This window comes from Lontra canadensis, unplaced genomic scaffold (assembly GCF_010015895.1).
Source record: "Lontra canadensis isolate GAN:19392208 unplaced genomic scaffold, GSC_riverotter_1.0 scaffold33, whole genome shotgun sequence".
Classification (NCBI taxonomy): domain Eukaryota; kingdom Metazoa; phylum Chordata; class Mammalia; order Carnivora; family Mustelidae; genus Lontra; species Lontra canadensis.
The window spans coordinates 6,140,777-6,157,483 of NW_022631027.1; the positions used below are offsets into that span (position 1 = coordinate 6,140,777).

Sequence of the window (16,707 nt, forward strand, 5' to 3'; positions counted from 1 at the left end):
AATCAAAAGACACAGGGTATCAGAATGGATAAAAAAACAAAACCCATCTATATGTTGCCTACAAGAAACTCATTTGAAACCCTAAGACACCTTCAGATTTAAAGTGAGGGGGTGGAAAAGAATTTACCATGCTAATGGACATCAGAAGAAAGCAGGAGTGGCAATCCTTATATCAGATCAATTCGATTTTAAACCAAAGACTATAATAAGAGATGAAGAAGGACACTATATCATACTCAAAGGATCTGTCCCAACAAGAAGATCTAACAATTGTAAATATCTATGCCCCGAACGTGGGAGCAGCCAACTATATAAACCAATTAATAACAAAATCAAAGAAACACATCGACAATAATACAATAATAGTAGGGGACTTTAACACTCCCCTCACTGAAATGGACAGATCATCCAAGCAAAAGATCATCAAGGAAATAAAGGCCTTAAATGACACACTGGACCAGATGGACATCACAGATATATTCAGAACATTTCATCCCAAAGCAACAGAATACACATTCTTCTCTAGTGCACATGGAACATTCTCCAGAATAGATCACATCCTTGGTTCTAAATCAGGTCTCAACCGGTATCAAAAGATTGGGATCATTCCCTGCATATTTTCAGACTACAATGCTCTGAAGCTAGAACTCAATCGCAAGAGGAAATTTGGAAAGAACCCAAATACATGGCGACTAAAGAATGAATGGGTCAACCAGGAAATTAAAGAAGAATTGAAAAAATTCATGGAAACAAATGATAATGAAAATACAACAGTTCAAAATCTGTGGGACACAACAAAGGCAGTCCTGAGAGGAAAATATATAGCGGTACAAGCCTTTCTCAAGAAACAAGAAAGGTCTCAGGTACACAACCTAACCCTACACCTAAAGGAGCTGGAGAAAGAACAAGAAAGAAACCCTAAACCCAGCAGGAGAAGAGAAATCATAAAAATCAGAGCAGAAATCAATGAAATAGAAATCAAAAAAACAATAGAACAAATCAACGAAACTAGGAGCTGGTTCTTTGAAAGAATTAATAAGATTGATAAACCCCTGGCCAGACTTATCAAAAAGAAAAGAGAAAGGACCCAAATAAATAAAATCACGAATGAAAGAGGACAGATCACAACTAACACCAAAGAAATACAGACAATTATAAGAACATATTATGAGCAACTCTATGCCAACAAATTTGACAATCTGGAAGAAATGGATGCATTCCTAGAGACATATAAACTACCACAACTGAACCAGGAAGAAATAGAAAGCCTGAACAGACCCATAACCAGTAAGGAGATTGAAACAGTCATCAAAAATCTCCAAACAAACAAAAGCCCAGGGCCAGATGGCTTCCCGGGGGAATTCTACCAAACATTTAAAGAAGAACTAATTCCTATTCTCCTGAGACTGTTCCAAAAAATAGAAATGGAAGGAAAACTTCCAAACTCATTTTATGAGGCCAGCATCACCTTGATCCCCAAACCAGACAAGGATCCCATCAAAAAAGAGAACTACAGACCAACATCCTTGATGAACACAGATGCAAAAATTCTCACCAAAATACTAGCCAATAGGATTCAACAGTACATTAAAAGGATTATTCACCACGACCAAGTGGGATTTATTCCAGGGCTGCAAGGTTGGTTCAACACCCGCAAATCAATCAATGTGATAAAACACATTAATAAAAGAAAGAACAGGAACCATATGATACTCTCAATAGATGCTGAAAAAGCATTTGACAAAGTACAGCATCCCTTCCTGATCAAAACTCTTCAAAATGTAGGGATAGAGGGCATATACCTCAATATTATCAAAGCCATCTATGAAAAATCTACCACAAATATCATTCTCAATGGAGAAAAACTGAAAGCTTTTCCGCTAAGGTCAGGAACACGACAGGGATGTCCGTTATCACCACTGCTATTCAACATAGTACTAGAAAGTCCTAGCCTCAGCAATCAGACAACAAAAAGAAATTAAAGGCATCCAAATCGGCAAAGAAGAAGTCAAACTATCACTCTTCGCAGATGATATGATACTATATGTGGAAAACCCAAAAGACTCCACTCCAAAACTGCTAGAACTTGTACAGGAATTCAGTAAAGTGTCAGGATATAAAATCAATGCACAGAAATCAGTTGCATTTCTCTACACCAACAACAAGACAGAAGAAAGAGAAATTAAGGAGTCCATCCCATTTACAATTGCACCCAAAACTATAAGATACCTAGGAATAAACCTAACCAAAGAGACTAAGAATCTATACACAGAAAATTATAAAGTACTCATGAAAGAAACTGAGGAAGACACAAAGAAATGGAAAAATGTTCCATGCTCCTGGATTGGAAGAATAAATATTGTGAAAATGTCTATGCTACCTAAAGCAATCTACACATTTAATGCCATTCCTATCAAAGTACAGTCCATTTTTTTTCAAAGAAATGGAACAAATAATCCTAAAATTTATATGGACCAGAAAAGACCGCGAATAGCCAAAGGAATATTGAAAAAGAAAGCCAAAGTTGGTGGCATCACAATTCCGGACTTCAAGCTCTATTACAAAGCTGTCATCATCAAGACAGCATGGTACTGGCGCAAAAACAGACACATAGATCAATGGAACAGAATAGAGAGCCCAGAAATAGACCCTCAACTCTATGGTCAACTAATCTTCGACAAAGCAGGAAAGAATGTCCAATGGAAAAAAGACAGCCTCTTCAATAAATGGTGTTGGGAAAATTGGACAGCCACATGCAGAAAAATGAAATTGGATCATTTCCTTACACCACACACGAAAATAGACTCAAAATGGATGAAGGACCTCAATGTGAGAAAGGAATCCATCAAAATCCTTGAGGAGAACACAGGCAGCAACCTCTTCGACCTCAGCCGCAGCAACATCTTCCTAGGAACATCGCCAAAGGCAAGGGAAGCAAGGGCAAAAATGAACTATTGGGATATCAAGATCAAAAGCTTTTGCACAGCAAAGGAAACAGTTAACAAAACCAAAAGACAACTGACAGAATGGGAGAAGATATTTGCAAACGACATATCAGATAAAGGGCTAGTGTCCAGAATCTATAAAGAACTTAGCAAACTCAACACCCAAAGAACAAATAATCCAATCAAGAAATGGACAGAAGACATGAACAGACATTTCTGCAAAGAAGACATCCAGATGGCCAACAGACACATGAGAAAGTGCTCCACATCACTCGGCATCACGGAAATACAAATCAAAACCACAATGAGATACCACCTCACACCAGTCAGAATGGCTAAAATTAACAAGTCAGGAAATGACAGATGCTGGCGAGGATGCGGAGAAAGGGGAACCTTCCTACACTGTTGGTGGGAATGCAAGCTGGTGCAACCACTCTGGAAAACAGCATGGAGGTTCCTTAAAATGTTGAAAATAGAACTACCCTATGACCCAGCAATTGCACTGCTGGGTATTTACCCTAAAGATACAAACGTAGTGATCCGAAGGGGCATGTGCACCCAAATGTTTATAGAAGCAATGTCCACAATAGCCAAACTATGGAAAGAACCTAGATGTCCATCAACAGACGAATGGATAAAGAAGATGTGGTATATATATACAATGGAATACTATGCAGCCATCAAAAGAAATGAAATCTTGCCATTTGCAACAACGTGGATGGAACTAGAGGGTATCATGCTTAGCGAAATAAGTCAGAGAAAGACAACTATCATATGATCTCCCTGATATGAGGGAGAGGAGATGCAACATGGGGGGTTAATGGGGTAGGAGAAGAGTAAATGAAGCAAGATGGGATTGGGAGGGAGACAAACCATAAGTGACTCTTAATCTCACAAAACAAACTGAGGGTTGCTGGGGGGAGGGGGGTTGGGAGAGGGGGGGTGGGGTTATGGACATTGGGGAGGTTATGTGCTATGGTGAGTGCTGTGAAGTGTGTAAACCTGGAGATTCTCAGACCTGTACCCCTGGGGGAAAAAATATATGTTTATAAAAAATAAAATTAAAAAAAAATAAATCTTTAAAAAATAGAAAGAATGAGATTACTTCTCTTGCTGCGAGTAAAAAAACAAGTAAAAAACATTCTTTGTCCTCTGATCCAAGAGTCTTATATTTTTTGTTATATCCATGAAACTGTGGCAGGCTAACTTCTTTTTAGCTTACAAATACAATAAAACCACAGACCTTTGAAAGTTCTTGACGCAAGTCTTCTTTTATGAAGTTTGTGCCCTGAAATGGGAGCCATTGCTTTTAGTAATTGTTAATAGAGTTAAATAACAAAAATTCAACCGAGTAAATTTAAAAATCAGATTGGCTTCATTCAGTGAATCATGAATTGGGCAACATCCCAATTAGCAAGGGAAAGGAGCTCCACCAGCTGTAGAAAAGGGAGGTTTTTAAAGACAGATGGAAAAAAGAAATTATTTGCAAAGAATGCCTTGTTTCAGGCAAGGTCGCCTTCCTGGGGGGAAGGGTAGGGGTTTATTGGGTGGATTATTTATTTCTCTAGTGCAAACCAGGTAATTTGGTGTTAACTTGTTAAAGGTTACATACATTCAAGGGGGTTGAAACCGTAGTTAGATTAGGTATTACATTTTGGTTTACTGATGTGGGGTTAGCACAAGTGACTACATTTTGGGTGTTCTTTCTCTTTTTTAACAGTAGGAAGCATGGTATTGCATGCAACATGAAGCATGGTATTGAAAAAGCCTAATGTATACCAAAACATATTTTTCAGTGTCAGAGTTTAACTTTCAAATATTCTTTAGCATGTCTCCATTAATCTAGTTTCATTTATGTTTTTAATTTTCATTCAAAAAACATTTCTACATTGTCCTGTTTGCTCCTTCTTTTTTTCAGATTGTGGCACCATTAGAACCTGGGTTGATCCAGAGACAGACAGATGGCTGAAAATGGCAGAAAAGAAAAAATAAAATGGACAACAACTATTATTATTAGCTCATCTCTTAAGGTGAAGAGGCATTTGGCCATTGATCTTTAATTTAAAAATTAAAAGCAATAGTACAATATTTTAAAAATATCCTTAGCTTGATTTCCAAAGTTCTGTGCATCCACAAGCACATAAACTAAATGTGTTTTAAAGATAAATTCTAAACTTTACTGCATCCATTTTCAACATCCTACTTTTCTAAATATTTGAAGGCTGGAAATTTTTTATAGTTCTTTTTTACTCTATAAGTCTGTTCTAATAGAGATAAAGGATTCGAGAAATAGTAAAACGCACATTAAAGTTTTGAAGAAATAAACCACAGAAACTGATATTGTACCTTAGTGGCATTAGGGGGAGGCTGTCTCTATACAGTTGGGATGGGGAAGGGATAGGAAGTTGAATGCCTGAAGGCAGTTGGTCAGTCCACAACCATTTTTAGCTCCTCAGCCAATAGGATTTCTCCATTGCCTTAGTATTTATCTATGGACACTAGTTCATGTCTAGAGGGAAGGGGAAAGAAATGATTATTCCACAGTAAATATGAGAGAGGCAAGAATAAGACTAAAAATAAGATTTTTTAAATCCATTCTATCCTCCCACTGCTACCTCAAGCTGCACTTTGCCCTATTGGCTTTCACCATCTAGCTCCATAACACAAACCAGTTTAAGACAGCCTTAAGTCTCATTGGTTTTTCTTCTTGCTTCTTTTTGTTAGTGTAAGGGCCTGCCCCTCCCAGAGGAACTGGCTTGTGGACCCCGGAAGTAGGGGCGGGGCAGGCTGGGTGGAGACGTACAATCGGTGTGGCGTGGGTATATCTACTGGATGAATTAGGATTCAATTGGCTACCTGTGTAGGGGCAGGGCTCAATCACCCCCATAAAGGTTGGTCTGCGAGGCTGGCGAAGAAGAGGAGAGCTGTCAGAAGAAGAGAAGAAGGAGAGCGGTCAGAAGAAGAAGAAGGAAGAAGAAGCAGGAGAAGAGTCGGGGGAGCAGCAGAAGAGTGGGCGGGAGCCGCAGAGAGAAGAGTCGTCTGGAGAAAAAGAAGAGCTGTAACAGCTCTTGTAAGAGCTATAAGTGCCGCCGGTGGCCCTGCGCCACCGGCGGCCCTTAGCCGCCAGCGGTCCCGATGCCAGTGGTCCTAGCACACCAGCGGACCCAAGCCGCCAGTGGTCCCCAGCAGCCAGCGATCCCCAGCCGCTGGTGCCCCGACACCAGCAGTCCCGCCCACACCGCAGCTTCGGCAGCGGCGCTGTGGGGAGCAGCGGAGCCACCAGCAACCGGAGACGCCTGCGGCCCTGAGCCGCCAGCAGTCCCGACACCAGCGACCCCGCGCCGCCGGCAGCCCCGAGCCACCAGTGGTCCAGACGCCAGCGGTCCTGCGCTGCCAGTGGTCCCGCACCACCAGCGCCCCAACGCCTGCGGCCCCGAGATGCCTGCAGCACCGAGTTGCCAGTGGCCCCGATGCCAGTGGCCCCGATGCCAGCGGCCCCGCCCACACACTGCGACCCTTGGCAGTGGCGCCTCGGGGAACGGCCTAGATGGCAGCAACCTCGCCGGGAACCCTGAGCCGCTGCCTCGCTGGAGCTGTGTCATTCCGGGGAGCGGCTTCGTCTGGGAAGAGGCCTCCTCGGTGAACGGCCCTGCGGAAGCAGCATGGTCAGGGAAGAGGCTTCCTCCAGAACGGCTTCGCAGGAGCAGCCTTGTGTGGGGAGCAGCCTCGCCAGAGCAGCCTTGTTAGAGTGGCATCATGGGGAGCAGAATCTGTGTCATCAGTGTTGTCCTCCCTGTCATTGTCGCTGTTGTCATCGCCTCTTCTTGGGAGCGGCCCTGCCTGGGGAGCGACCTCACCAGCAGTGGCCTTCTTGGGAGTGGCCTCTTCTTGGGAGCGGCTCCAACCGGGCAGCAGCTTCATCTGTGGAGCAGCCTCGTCCGGAGCGGCGTTCTTGGGAGTGACCTTGTCGGAATCATCATCGTCATCTTTTCGTAAGAGACAGCCCTGACTGGTCAGTTTGATTTTTGATGCTTGGCGTGAAATAAAGCTTTGTTTGATTTTCGCTGTATATCAGTCTCGTTCCTTTGATCACGGACCCTAACAGTTAGGTTTCTGGAATTCCTGTTTTTCTCTTAATTCTAAAGTTTTTGAGACTGATACTGAGAGACGGAGCCAGCAATCCACGCTGATTTGCCAAGAACAACTACTTCATAATGCGTTTATTATGTTTAACCATCTTGCTTTGCGATTAAAATTTTCATACTGACATTCTTTTAAATTTTCTATCAGATTGAGTACCCTTTCCTGTTTCTGTTTTTGTTTATATTTCCTTTCTTATGAGTAGATTTGCTAGACAGAAACTAGTTTTATACAATATTAATTGGTGTTAAATCTGTAGAAGGAAGTATTAGATTATATTTGGAATGCTTGTATGAACAAATTTTTACAAGGTTTTTTTTTGTTGTTGTTTTACTGCACTACTCTTAAGGGCCTTTCATATGCCTAAATGCATGGTAAATCCTCAAAAGGAGACAAAATAATATTCAGTGTTTCCCAATATTATTTGAATACAAGGAACATCTTTTAATATTTCATGGGACTAATATTCCATGAAACATGCTTTGGAAAATCTGGTCTTAGCTCCTGGTTATTTTGAAAAATTAACTCTTGAATTTGGCTGGGTTTTTTTTTTTTTTAGATTTTATTTATTTGATAGAGAGAGACACAGCGAGAGAGGGAACACAAGCAAGGGCAGTGGGAGAGCGAGAAGCAGGCTTCCCGCCAAGCAGGGAGACCAATGTGGGGCTTGGTCCCAGGACCCTGGTATCATGACTTGAGCTGAAAGCAGATGCTTAACGACTGAGCCACCCAGGTGCTCCTTGGCTGTTTTTTTCTTAATTCAGTATTTCTATTTTTATCTTTATTATTTTCTTTTATTATTTCTATCATAATTCTTTTAGTTGGCACCCCAGAGTATGATTTTTTAAAAATTTATTACTATTTTTTAAAAGATTTATTTATTTATTTGATAGAGACCACAAGTAGGCAGAGAGAGAGGAGGACAGGCTCTCTACTGAGCAAAGAGCCTGACACAGGGCTTGATCTTAGGACCCTGAGATCATGACCTGAGCCGAATGTAGAGGCTTTAACCCACTGAGCCACCCAGGTGCCCCCAAAAATTTATTATTATTTTTTAATTGAAGTATAGTTGACATACAATATTACATTAGTTTCCAGTTGTACAGCATAATGATTTGACAAGCCTTTACGTTACTATATACTCAACACAGGTGTAGCTACTGATAGAATATGTTTGAAATTCATTAATATGGCATACATGGTTCCTTAGGATATGCCAGCAGTTATCCCTAATACCATCTCCAAATTAACTGACTTGTGTACACCTTACACACTTATAAGAATCATACTTTTGGGTCTGAATGCCTCTGCCTTTACTCTTTCTGTCCATGGTCTTCTCACATTTGCCTTCTTCCTTCATTTGTCTGCTTAATAAACTCCTTTCCACTTTAAAGTTTCACTCATATTTTATGATGCTTTCCTGACTCATTGACATCTGTTATATCCTTTTATACTTTGTGGGGGTTTTTGCCAAAATTCTCAATCTTGTCTTTCATCTCCTTGAACATAGTAAATATCACTATTTTAAAGCATGTATCTGATGTAACTTCACTATATGTAACATCCCCTGTGAGCCTGTTTCTATTGCCTATTTTCTCATAGTTCTCTTTCAAGTAATTTTGTCTCTTGGTATGTCTGATTATTTTTGGTTGTGTGTTGGAATATGTATTTGAAAATTGTAGAAATAATTTGAGGCCTAGAATAGTGTTCTGTTCCTCTAAGAAGTCTTAATTTTACAGGAGAATTAAATCCCCAAAGCCCTAAGGGTTACCCCATAAAATACAGGACCTTTTGTTACAACATTTGGGTTTTAGGTAAACAATGAAATTAGAGGAAGTACCTCTCAAATATTGCATGGAAAATCCTTATACTAAACTCAGATTCAACTGGGTTTTATTTTTATTTGCTAAATCTGGCAATCCAAGCCCTAAAGCAGCTATTGTATGTAATAAATGAACTACAACTAGAATGGTACTAGTTATGTGAGAATTGAAAAAACAGTCACTCAAATAATTTTCTTTGTAGTTCATATGAGGAAACCTGATTGAAAAAGGTTACTCTAGGGAGTGCTTCTGCAAGATGCTTGGGAGCACTAGTAATACAGTATTACCTAAAGACAATTTCAGGGGTTGAAATGCTTTGAAGCTAGGCTGTAGTCCCTGTGAGAGCTGTTCTACTTTTGTCAGAAGCTGTGTTCAGCCTCTCATCTCCTTCTGTATTGGCAGATATCCTTAGGGAAAAGGTGGCCTAAATGCTGGTCTCATATCTCTGAATTTCTGTGTAGATTTTGACCTTAGAACTTTTCACTATACTGATAGCTCTCTGATGCATTCAAGCAGATTTAAAAAATTGTCCAGCTTTTCTTGTTGCCTCAGCAAGAGGTTTGGCCTAAATTACATAGTCTGCCATTGCTGGAATCAATGTATAATTTTAAAACAGCAGAAGAAAACTCATGGGAAGATCCATAGTTGTACTCTAGGTCAGGATCTGTTTGGCACAAAATGCTCTCCTTAGGATATAAAGGAAGCATATATTTCATACATAATTCCAGCCTGTATACTTAAAATTCCAGCCTGTAATACACATGTTCTAAAGCAGAATGTACAATTAATGTACCTAAGGGATTTTTGTCTACTCGGAGAACAGCAAGCTTTGAGTTATAACCAATCAGGAAACACTATTAACCATGTATATCTTAGTGGCTTGGAAAAAATGATCTGAGTAATTACTCAGATGGAGTAGAATAGGAAATGAGATGATTTTTTTTAAGATTTTATTTGACAGAGAGCAAGATGGTGAGTACAAGCAGGGGGAGGGGCAGAGGGAGAGGGAGAAGCAGGGTCCCGGCTGAACAGGGAGCCCAATGCAGAACTCGATCCCAGGACCCCAGGATCATGACTTGAGCTGAAGGCAGTCACTTAACCAACTGAGCCACCCAGGCACCCGGAAATGAGATGATTTTTAAAATGGCATTTAAAATATAAGCCTTGTTGCTGTGTTTATACATGTTTTCTGTCTTGTCTAAGGCTTAGGGTGGCTCAGTCAGTTAGGCATCTCTTGGTTTCAGCTCAGGTCATGATCTCAGGGTTGTGAGATGGAGCCCATGTCAGATTCTGTGCTACCAGGGAGTCTGTTCGAGATTCTCTCTCTCTCCCTCTGGCCACCTCCCTCCCCACCCCATGTGTTCTGTCTCTAAAATAAATACATATTTTTTTAAAAAGTATAAAATTAGGGACACCTGGGTTGCTCAGTTAAGTGTCTGCCTTCGGCTCAGGTCATGATCCCATCCTGCTTCAGGCTCCTTGCTCAGTGGAGAGTTTGCTTCTCCCTCTGTTAGCCATACCCCCTGCTTGTGCTCTCTGACAAAAAAAAAATCTAATAAAATCTTAAAATTAAAAAAAAAGTATAAAAGTAACTGTAATGTACAGAAATGAATTGGTTGTCTCCTTGTGTTATTCTATATGTCTGGCACTTAGCGGTATTGCGAACCATCTAAGAAACTCACCACCACCCACCTTCCAATTTACATTAATACATGTCAGAATCTGTCTCCCCAAGTTGTTTTTTAACAAAGTTTGCATTTACTCTCTTATAGTTCTTTAATATTGTCCTGGGATTCGCACAGTTCATTTCCAGTAGAACCAAATTATTTTTGCTTCAAGTGTTTTTTTCACCAGAGAGCCAATTTACTGTCTCCTTTGATGAACAAATATTTAAGTGGTTATAAAAGAAGCTATTAAACTTAATTTTTTCATTAGCTTTAATATAAAATCATCCATTCTAAGCATGTCTTAAGTTTGTGTTTCTAAAAAAAATTTTTTTTAGAGTTACGAAGTTGCAACTGCCCTAGAAAATCGAAGCCACAAGATTCGGTACTCAGATTCAGTGGAAAATGGATCAATTATCTTTTCTCTTTCTGGTACGGTGTTTTTGTTAACTATCTTGATTTAAACCTCTTATAAAATACGTGAGTATAAATTCTAATAGTTGTAGTTCAATAACCAGGTAATAAGTTTAAGGTATTATCTTTTGGGAGAAGTAAATGTATAATACTCCATTACTACTGCAAAAGTAGTGCATGTGGCCAACCACAACATACATTCCTGTTTAGATTATAATTGGGGGCACCTGGGTGGCTCAGTCAGTTAAGCATCCAACTCTTGCTTTTGCTTCAGGTCATGATCTCAGGGTTGTGAGATCAATCTCTGCCTCGGGCTCTGTGCTAGGCATGGAGCCTGCTTAAGACTCCCTCCCTTTCTCTCCCCCTCCCATTCCCTCTTTAAACAAATAGAAAACTAAAGCTGAACCAGTGGAATCTGGCAAAGGACAGCAAAAACAACATACTTTGGAACCAAGATGCAAGTAGAACAAAGCCATCTCTCCAACAGTCAGTACTTAAAGTGTTACCAGTATTAACAAGGAAGCCAACATCACAACATTGGTCGAAAGCTATATATAAAAATAATATAGGAGAACGTTTTTTCAGGATTTTGTACAAAAGTTTGCTGAATATAATAGAAACAAATACTAAAAAACACAAAAAACAAAACAAAAAAAACAAATAGAGACAAACAGAAATTCCTCAAATCATAAAATCGTAAAATACGGGGCCATGGGTAAAATACAGGAAGGAATTAGATTAGGATATGAGAAGGCTAATGTGATGGGAAGGGAGCAGCACTGAGCACAGGTTTGTGGTAGGGAAATGACTAAAGTGATAAAAGAAGTGGAAGTGAAGTATTTTACCAGGAGGGTTGCAGATAGAATGGTAACTTTAGCAGAAACTTTGGAAGACAGGCAGATTTCAAAATCTTCTAGAAATAAAACTATAGGCTTAAAGTGATCCAACTTCAAACTCATCCTTCCTGGTTGAATAGAGAGCCCTCTAGGGAGAAGTGAAATGTTTTTGAATAATTCCTGTGTCCCTTGTCCACTTATATATAGTATCTTATTTAATCTTCTCAATAAACCTATGAAAGAATTATTATTACATTCTTATAGATGGGAGAACTTAGGTTCAGGAAGGTTTATATAAACTGCCCAGGTTCATTCAATTAGCATATAATAATATAATCACTTTACTCAGATTGCCTTCTCCTTTAAAGAGCTATAATTAGATCAAATTTTCCTTCAGGACTATTCTTACAGGCCTGATACTATTTCAGAAATCCTAGATTGTGGGATGCCTGGGTTGCTCAGTTGGTTAAGCTTGGTTAAGCGTCTGCTTTTGGCTTGAGTCAGGATCCCAGGGTCCTGGGATTGAGTCTCAAATCGGGTTCCTTGGCTCAGCAGGGAGTCTGCTGCTCCCTGCCTTTCCACCTGCTTATACTCTCTCTGACAGATAAATAAAATCTTTTTAAAAAATCCGAGATTATCTGCTTACAGAGTGTTTTAATTTAATAATAATGTTCTCTACAAAGGTTTCTCTAAGAAATAGTTGAAGGTTTAAGATTTTGATTTCCAGTTTTTAAAAAAGTCATTATAACATACACAAAAAAACAACTTTTAACTAAAATTAGGCATTACTTTCATTGTTAAGTGCCTTAATTTGAAAATTGTTACTGACCAAAGTTGTTTCCTCTAGAATGTCATACTTTTATATAAAGCATTTCAAAGAATTACCTAAATCATTTTGTAGTATAAGACTTTTGTTATAACAAATTCTGTTCCTTACATTTGGGTCCTGACATTTAGAGCTGTATTATAGCCACTTTTGTTGATTCTACAGAGTTTACAAAAAAATTTGCTTATTACAACAAAGTGATGTTTTATATTATGCTCACCTTCCCTAGGACTTGCATTTTTATTGATGGATGCTAAAGAATGCTTTATATCAGCTGAAGAAATATTTCTAGCCAAAATTGAGAAGTTTATTAATATTCACCAAAAGAGTTTTTTGGTTCTGTCTGCTGCCCTCCATGGGCCTGAGGAATGGAAACTGATGTTCAGGATACAGCAGAGGTACGGAAGAATAGTACTATAGACTTTTCTTAAATCACATGTATTTACTTTAGTTCTTAATCCTTTTCAAGTAGGTGAGTTGTTTTGCTAAAAGATAGACCCTATAATGTTAACTTGTCATATCTAATAAATTCAGGTTTAATGGCTATTCCAGGAATAAGGGTGACAAGTTTGAGTTCATGCTGATTTCTGAGATTTTTCTACAACACCAAAACAAAAGTGAACACTATTTAGTCTCTTAAATTCTGGGTATAAAGCCGTATCATATCCTCTGTGGAATAGGGCAGGGCATGACAGACAGTAAGGTTTCTGTCTCTTTTCTGCTTAACAGATGTCTGTGTAAGTTATATGATCTATTTAATTTATGAATTATTTTTCAGATTCCTGGGTAGTAACTTACGGATACTTCCAGTACACAACACAGTAAATGCTATTAATCTTATGTGCACAATGGCTAAGGTGAGTCACTAGGAAAATGATGCAAATATAGCACTCGTAGATTTTAGGGTTTCTGACTTCAAAATGCACACCCTCTTGAGCAGAATTATTATTCTGCTTCTTTTCCCCTCAGAGAAGTTGCTCTTTCAGCATGCAGTGCAGCTCTTTGAAGCATGAACTCAGCCTTTCTTCTCAATTCACTTCCAGTAGCCACTCCAAGAATGACTAACATTAGGCCAAAAGAACATTTGGCATATATACACTGCATTGGCCCTAATGGTTTCTTAAATCTTCCTTCAAATTCTAAAATATAATTATTGATTAGGTTGTAGTCAAGAACTTTCAAAGTGCAACATACTATTTTATAGAATGATCTTCACAAGTTGTCCACTTTCTTTCCATGCTTGTCCTCCCCTGTGAAGTGTGCCCTAGGCAGAGTTAGGTGATTTTTACTCTTATACTTGGAACAGATCTCCATATTAAAGCAGTTCTTAAAGTATTCTACTTTTGGCTTGTTTGAAATTCCTTAAAGACAAAGACCAAGCATTTTTCTATTACTCATAATTAACTCACACATAGTATTTAGCACAAAGAAGATGATTAGATACTTGTTGAGTAAGTGAAAGTTTTTTATATGACCCTTATTATAAAATGATCCTAATATAAAAAGTACTTATTTCTGTAAATAATGTTGCATGTTTATAACTTCTTACAGAATGCCTCCAAACCATACACAGATAGCATTTGCTATAGAATGATAACAACTGAGGCTTACATCATTGAGCAAAGTCCTGTTTGGAAAACACTTCAGAAGTTAAAACTGAGTAGTGATTCATGTAACCCAAATTAGAATAGCAATTACAAAAGTTCTTTTGGAAGAATGTTAAAATAATTAGACCAGTTAAATTAAAATGTTCAAATATATATTTAAAGATTTTTTTAATTTAAAAGAATAAAATATATATATGATTAAAAATGGTTTTCAGTTTTGCTGAGTAATTCCTTTAATAATGTTTAGAAAAAATTGGCACATACACATATTATAAAACTCAGATGCAGTTTCTTGGTGATACAAGTTAAGTTGGAAGGAAAATATTTACTACAAAATAAATACACAGCATTTTCTAACTAGCCTCTTAGACTAAAGGAAAAGTCATGTACACTTTTTAACTTTTCCACAAGGGCTGCCAGTGTTTCTAAAATTAACGTTTGCAGATGTGTTTGTATTATAACTGCTGCTAGACAGGTGGTGATGGGACTGTGCCCCATAAGACTTCTGAGGTAGGGAAAAAAAGGGAAATTAAGTTAACCAGCTGGCCTAATTGAAAACCTCTCTGTACACTTTTACAATGGTGTGATATTCCTATTTGACACCAGGAATTCTGAAGTATAAGAAAGCATCTAATTGGAACATAAAGTGTAAAATGTATTTATAAACTCACTACAACTATATGAAGGAAGGCAATACAACTATATTTTATGAGATTATAATAGAATATTATCAGTTTGTATTAGATTTTCAACTAAGTAGGATTCAGAATACATACATGGGCATTATTTACCATGTAAATTATCTTTTTAAAACCAAAGACTACTACTGATCCATAATGTGTCATCACAGAAACCAGTAAATGAGAAAAGCTACATTTATTTTTCTAGCAGTACTTTACAGAAAAGTCTTTATAAAGGTATTAAATAATCATAATGGAAAATAAAGTATTTTACTAGTTTTTATTTAGGAAATGGAGGTTTCACTTTATCCCAATATTTTCTTCAGGGGTAGACTTTGTTTTTATTTCAATGAGTTCTTCTACTCGAGCCAGAACACTTTCAATCAAATCAAATGTGAAAAGAGCTGAATGTAGGACCTGCAGTGCCAAGGGAAATTAGTATTATATTAATGTTGCTGTTAGAGCAAAAAAAAAAAAACAAAAGTCTTCAGCTGGATATAGCTTAGGAAAATTTCAGATCTACCTTAAGCTGCATTTCAGGAGGCATATTAGGGATCTCTTCTCCACCTACAGTTACAGAACAAAGATCTTTAGACTTTTGGACTTCTGTAAGAGAAGAAAAAAAAAATCAGGTGTCACATTTAACCATTAAAAACAACTCCCAAATTTCAATAATGAATTTATAAGCTACTTTCATTATTATACCCATTACAGCAAAAAAAAAAAATTTCTAGTAATGCCTTTAAGAAATACCCCCTAGCTATACAAAAAAGAGCAAAAGATTATTATAGAATTGTTTGCTGATTTAAAAAAGTAATTCTGGATCTAAGATTCTTTTTCATAATTTGCACCGATTTACTTGAGGGTGAGGATGGAGAGAGCCATACCCAAGTTAGTGTAATATCCAAACAGAAATACTTGTAGTATAATTAGATTCTTAATCAGAATTTGATTTTAATCTGGTTTTAAACCAGAATATGCTTCAATTTGGTTTAAATCTTTGTTAACCTAATTTCAGTGTTAACTGGCTTACAGAGCTGCTAAAAATAATTTTAATTATAAATAAAATAACTTAGCTGTCATGTTTCCGTGTTCGTTAGAAAATAAACAAGTATGAGATGAAAAAGTTCTTTATTTTGAATATAACTGACAGCTCTAAAAGTTGACTAATTTCTAGACCTAACCAAAAATAAAATTGCATATTACCAACCTTGGCTATTTTCTTGGCTGTTTTTAATTTCTGCTTCATAATGTGCTTTTGACATATTAAGTCCTGTATGGAGTGGCTTTAAGAAATTATTCTCAATCTTTCCAAGTTCTGTCCATAATCCAGTCTATTCAGAAGAATTAATGAAATAATTAGTTTTTTGGCTCAACATTTCTTGATTGCCTACTATTATTAAACCCATGTTAAGAGTTAGAGAAACAAAAATAAAATCTGATCTTGCCTTTCAAGGTAGTTTCCTGTTTAATATATTCATTACATCTGGTTATTTTATGTGAATACCAATAAAAACAAAAATGTACTTTGGACAGTGTACTCATTAATACACCATTTGGACAGCTCCTAATTTTGAGGTCTGTAACTTATAAGTTTCATTCATGAGAAAATTATTTGAGAATAATCCATATGATGAGATATTTCTTTTCCTGTAAAAACCATCCCTATAATGACTACATTATATATTCCTTCAACTCATGACCTTTCAATTGATATCCTTGTCATAGATCTAGTTTTAGAGGATTCCTTTCCTTCCCTCTTGATGGAAACA

General features: G+C 37.7%; 2 protein-coding genes across 3 annotated transcripts in view; one reads left to right on the plus strand and one right to left on the minus strand.

Moving 5' to 3' along the window:
- CUNH1orf146 (chromosome unknown C1orf146 homolog) overlaps window positions 1-14,379 on the plus strand; it is a 44,450-nt gene extending 30,071 nt beyond the window's left edge. Inside the window, exons 2-6 of the mRNA XM_032867122.1 lie at window positions 4,864-4,975; window positions 10,911-11,004; window positions 12,878-13,046; window positions 13,427-13,505; window positions 14,200-14,379. Of these exons, the coding sequence (XP_032723013.1) occupies window positions 4,907-4,975; window positions 10,911-11,004; window positions 12,878-13,046; window positions 13,427-13,505; window positions 14,200-14,334 (546 nt within the window). The 5' untranslated portion in view covers window positions 4,864-4,906 and the 3' untranslated portion in view covers window positions 14,335-14,379. The remainder of the gene's footprint in view (window positions 1-4,863; window positions 4,976-10,910; window positions 11,005-12,877; window positions 13,047-13,426; window positions 13,506-14,199) is intronic.
- Window positions 14,380-15,196: 817 nt separating this feature from the next.
- The window catches only part of GLMN (glomulin, FKBP associated protein), a 34,552-nt gene continuing 33,041 nt past the window's right edge, over window positions 15,197-16,707 (minus strand). For both annotated transcript variants that reach the window (XM_032867123.1, XM_032867124.1), the window contains exons 17-19: window positions 16,146-16,269; window positions 15,459-15,541; window positions 15,197-15,352 (exon numbers count right to left, since the gene is read on the minus strand). In XM_032867123.1, the coding sequence (XP_032723014.1) occupies window positions 15,236-15,352; window positions 15,459-15,541; window positions 16,146-16,269 (324 nt within the window). In that variant the 3' untranslated portion in view covers window positions 15,197-15,235. The remainder of the gene's footprint in view (window positions 15,353-15,458; window positions 15,542-16,145; window positions 16,270-16,707) is intronic.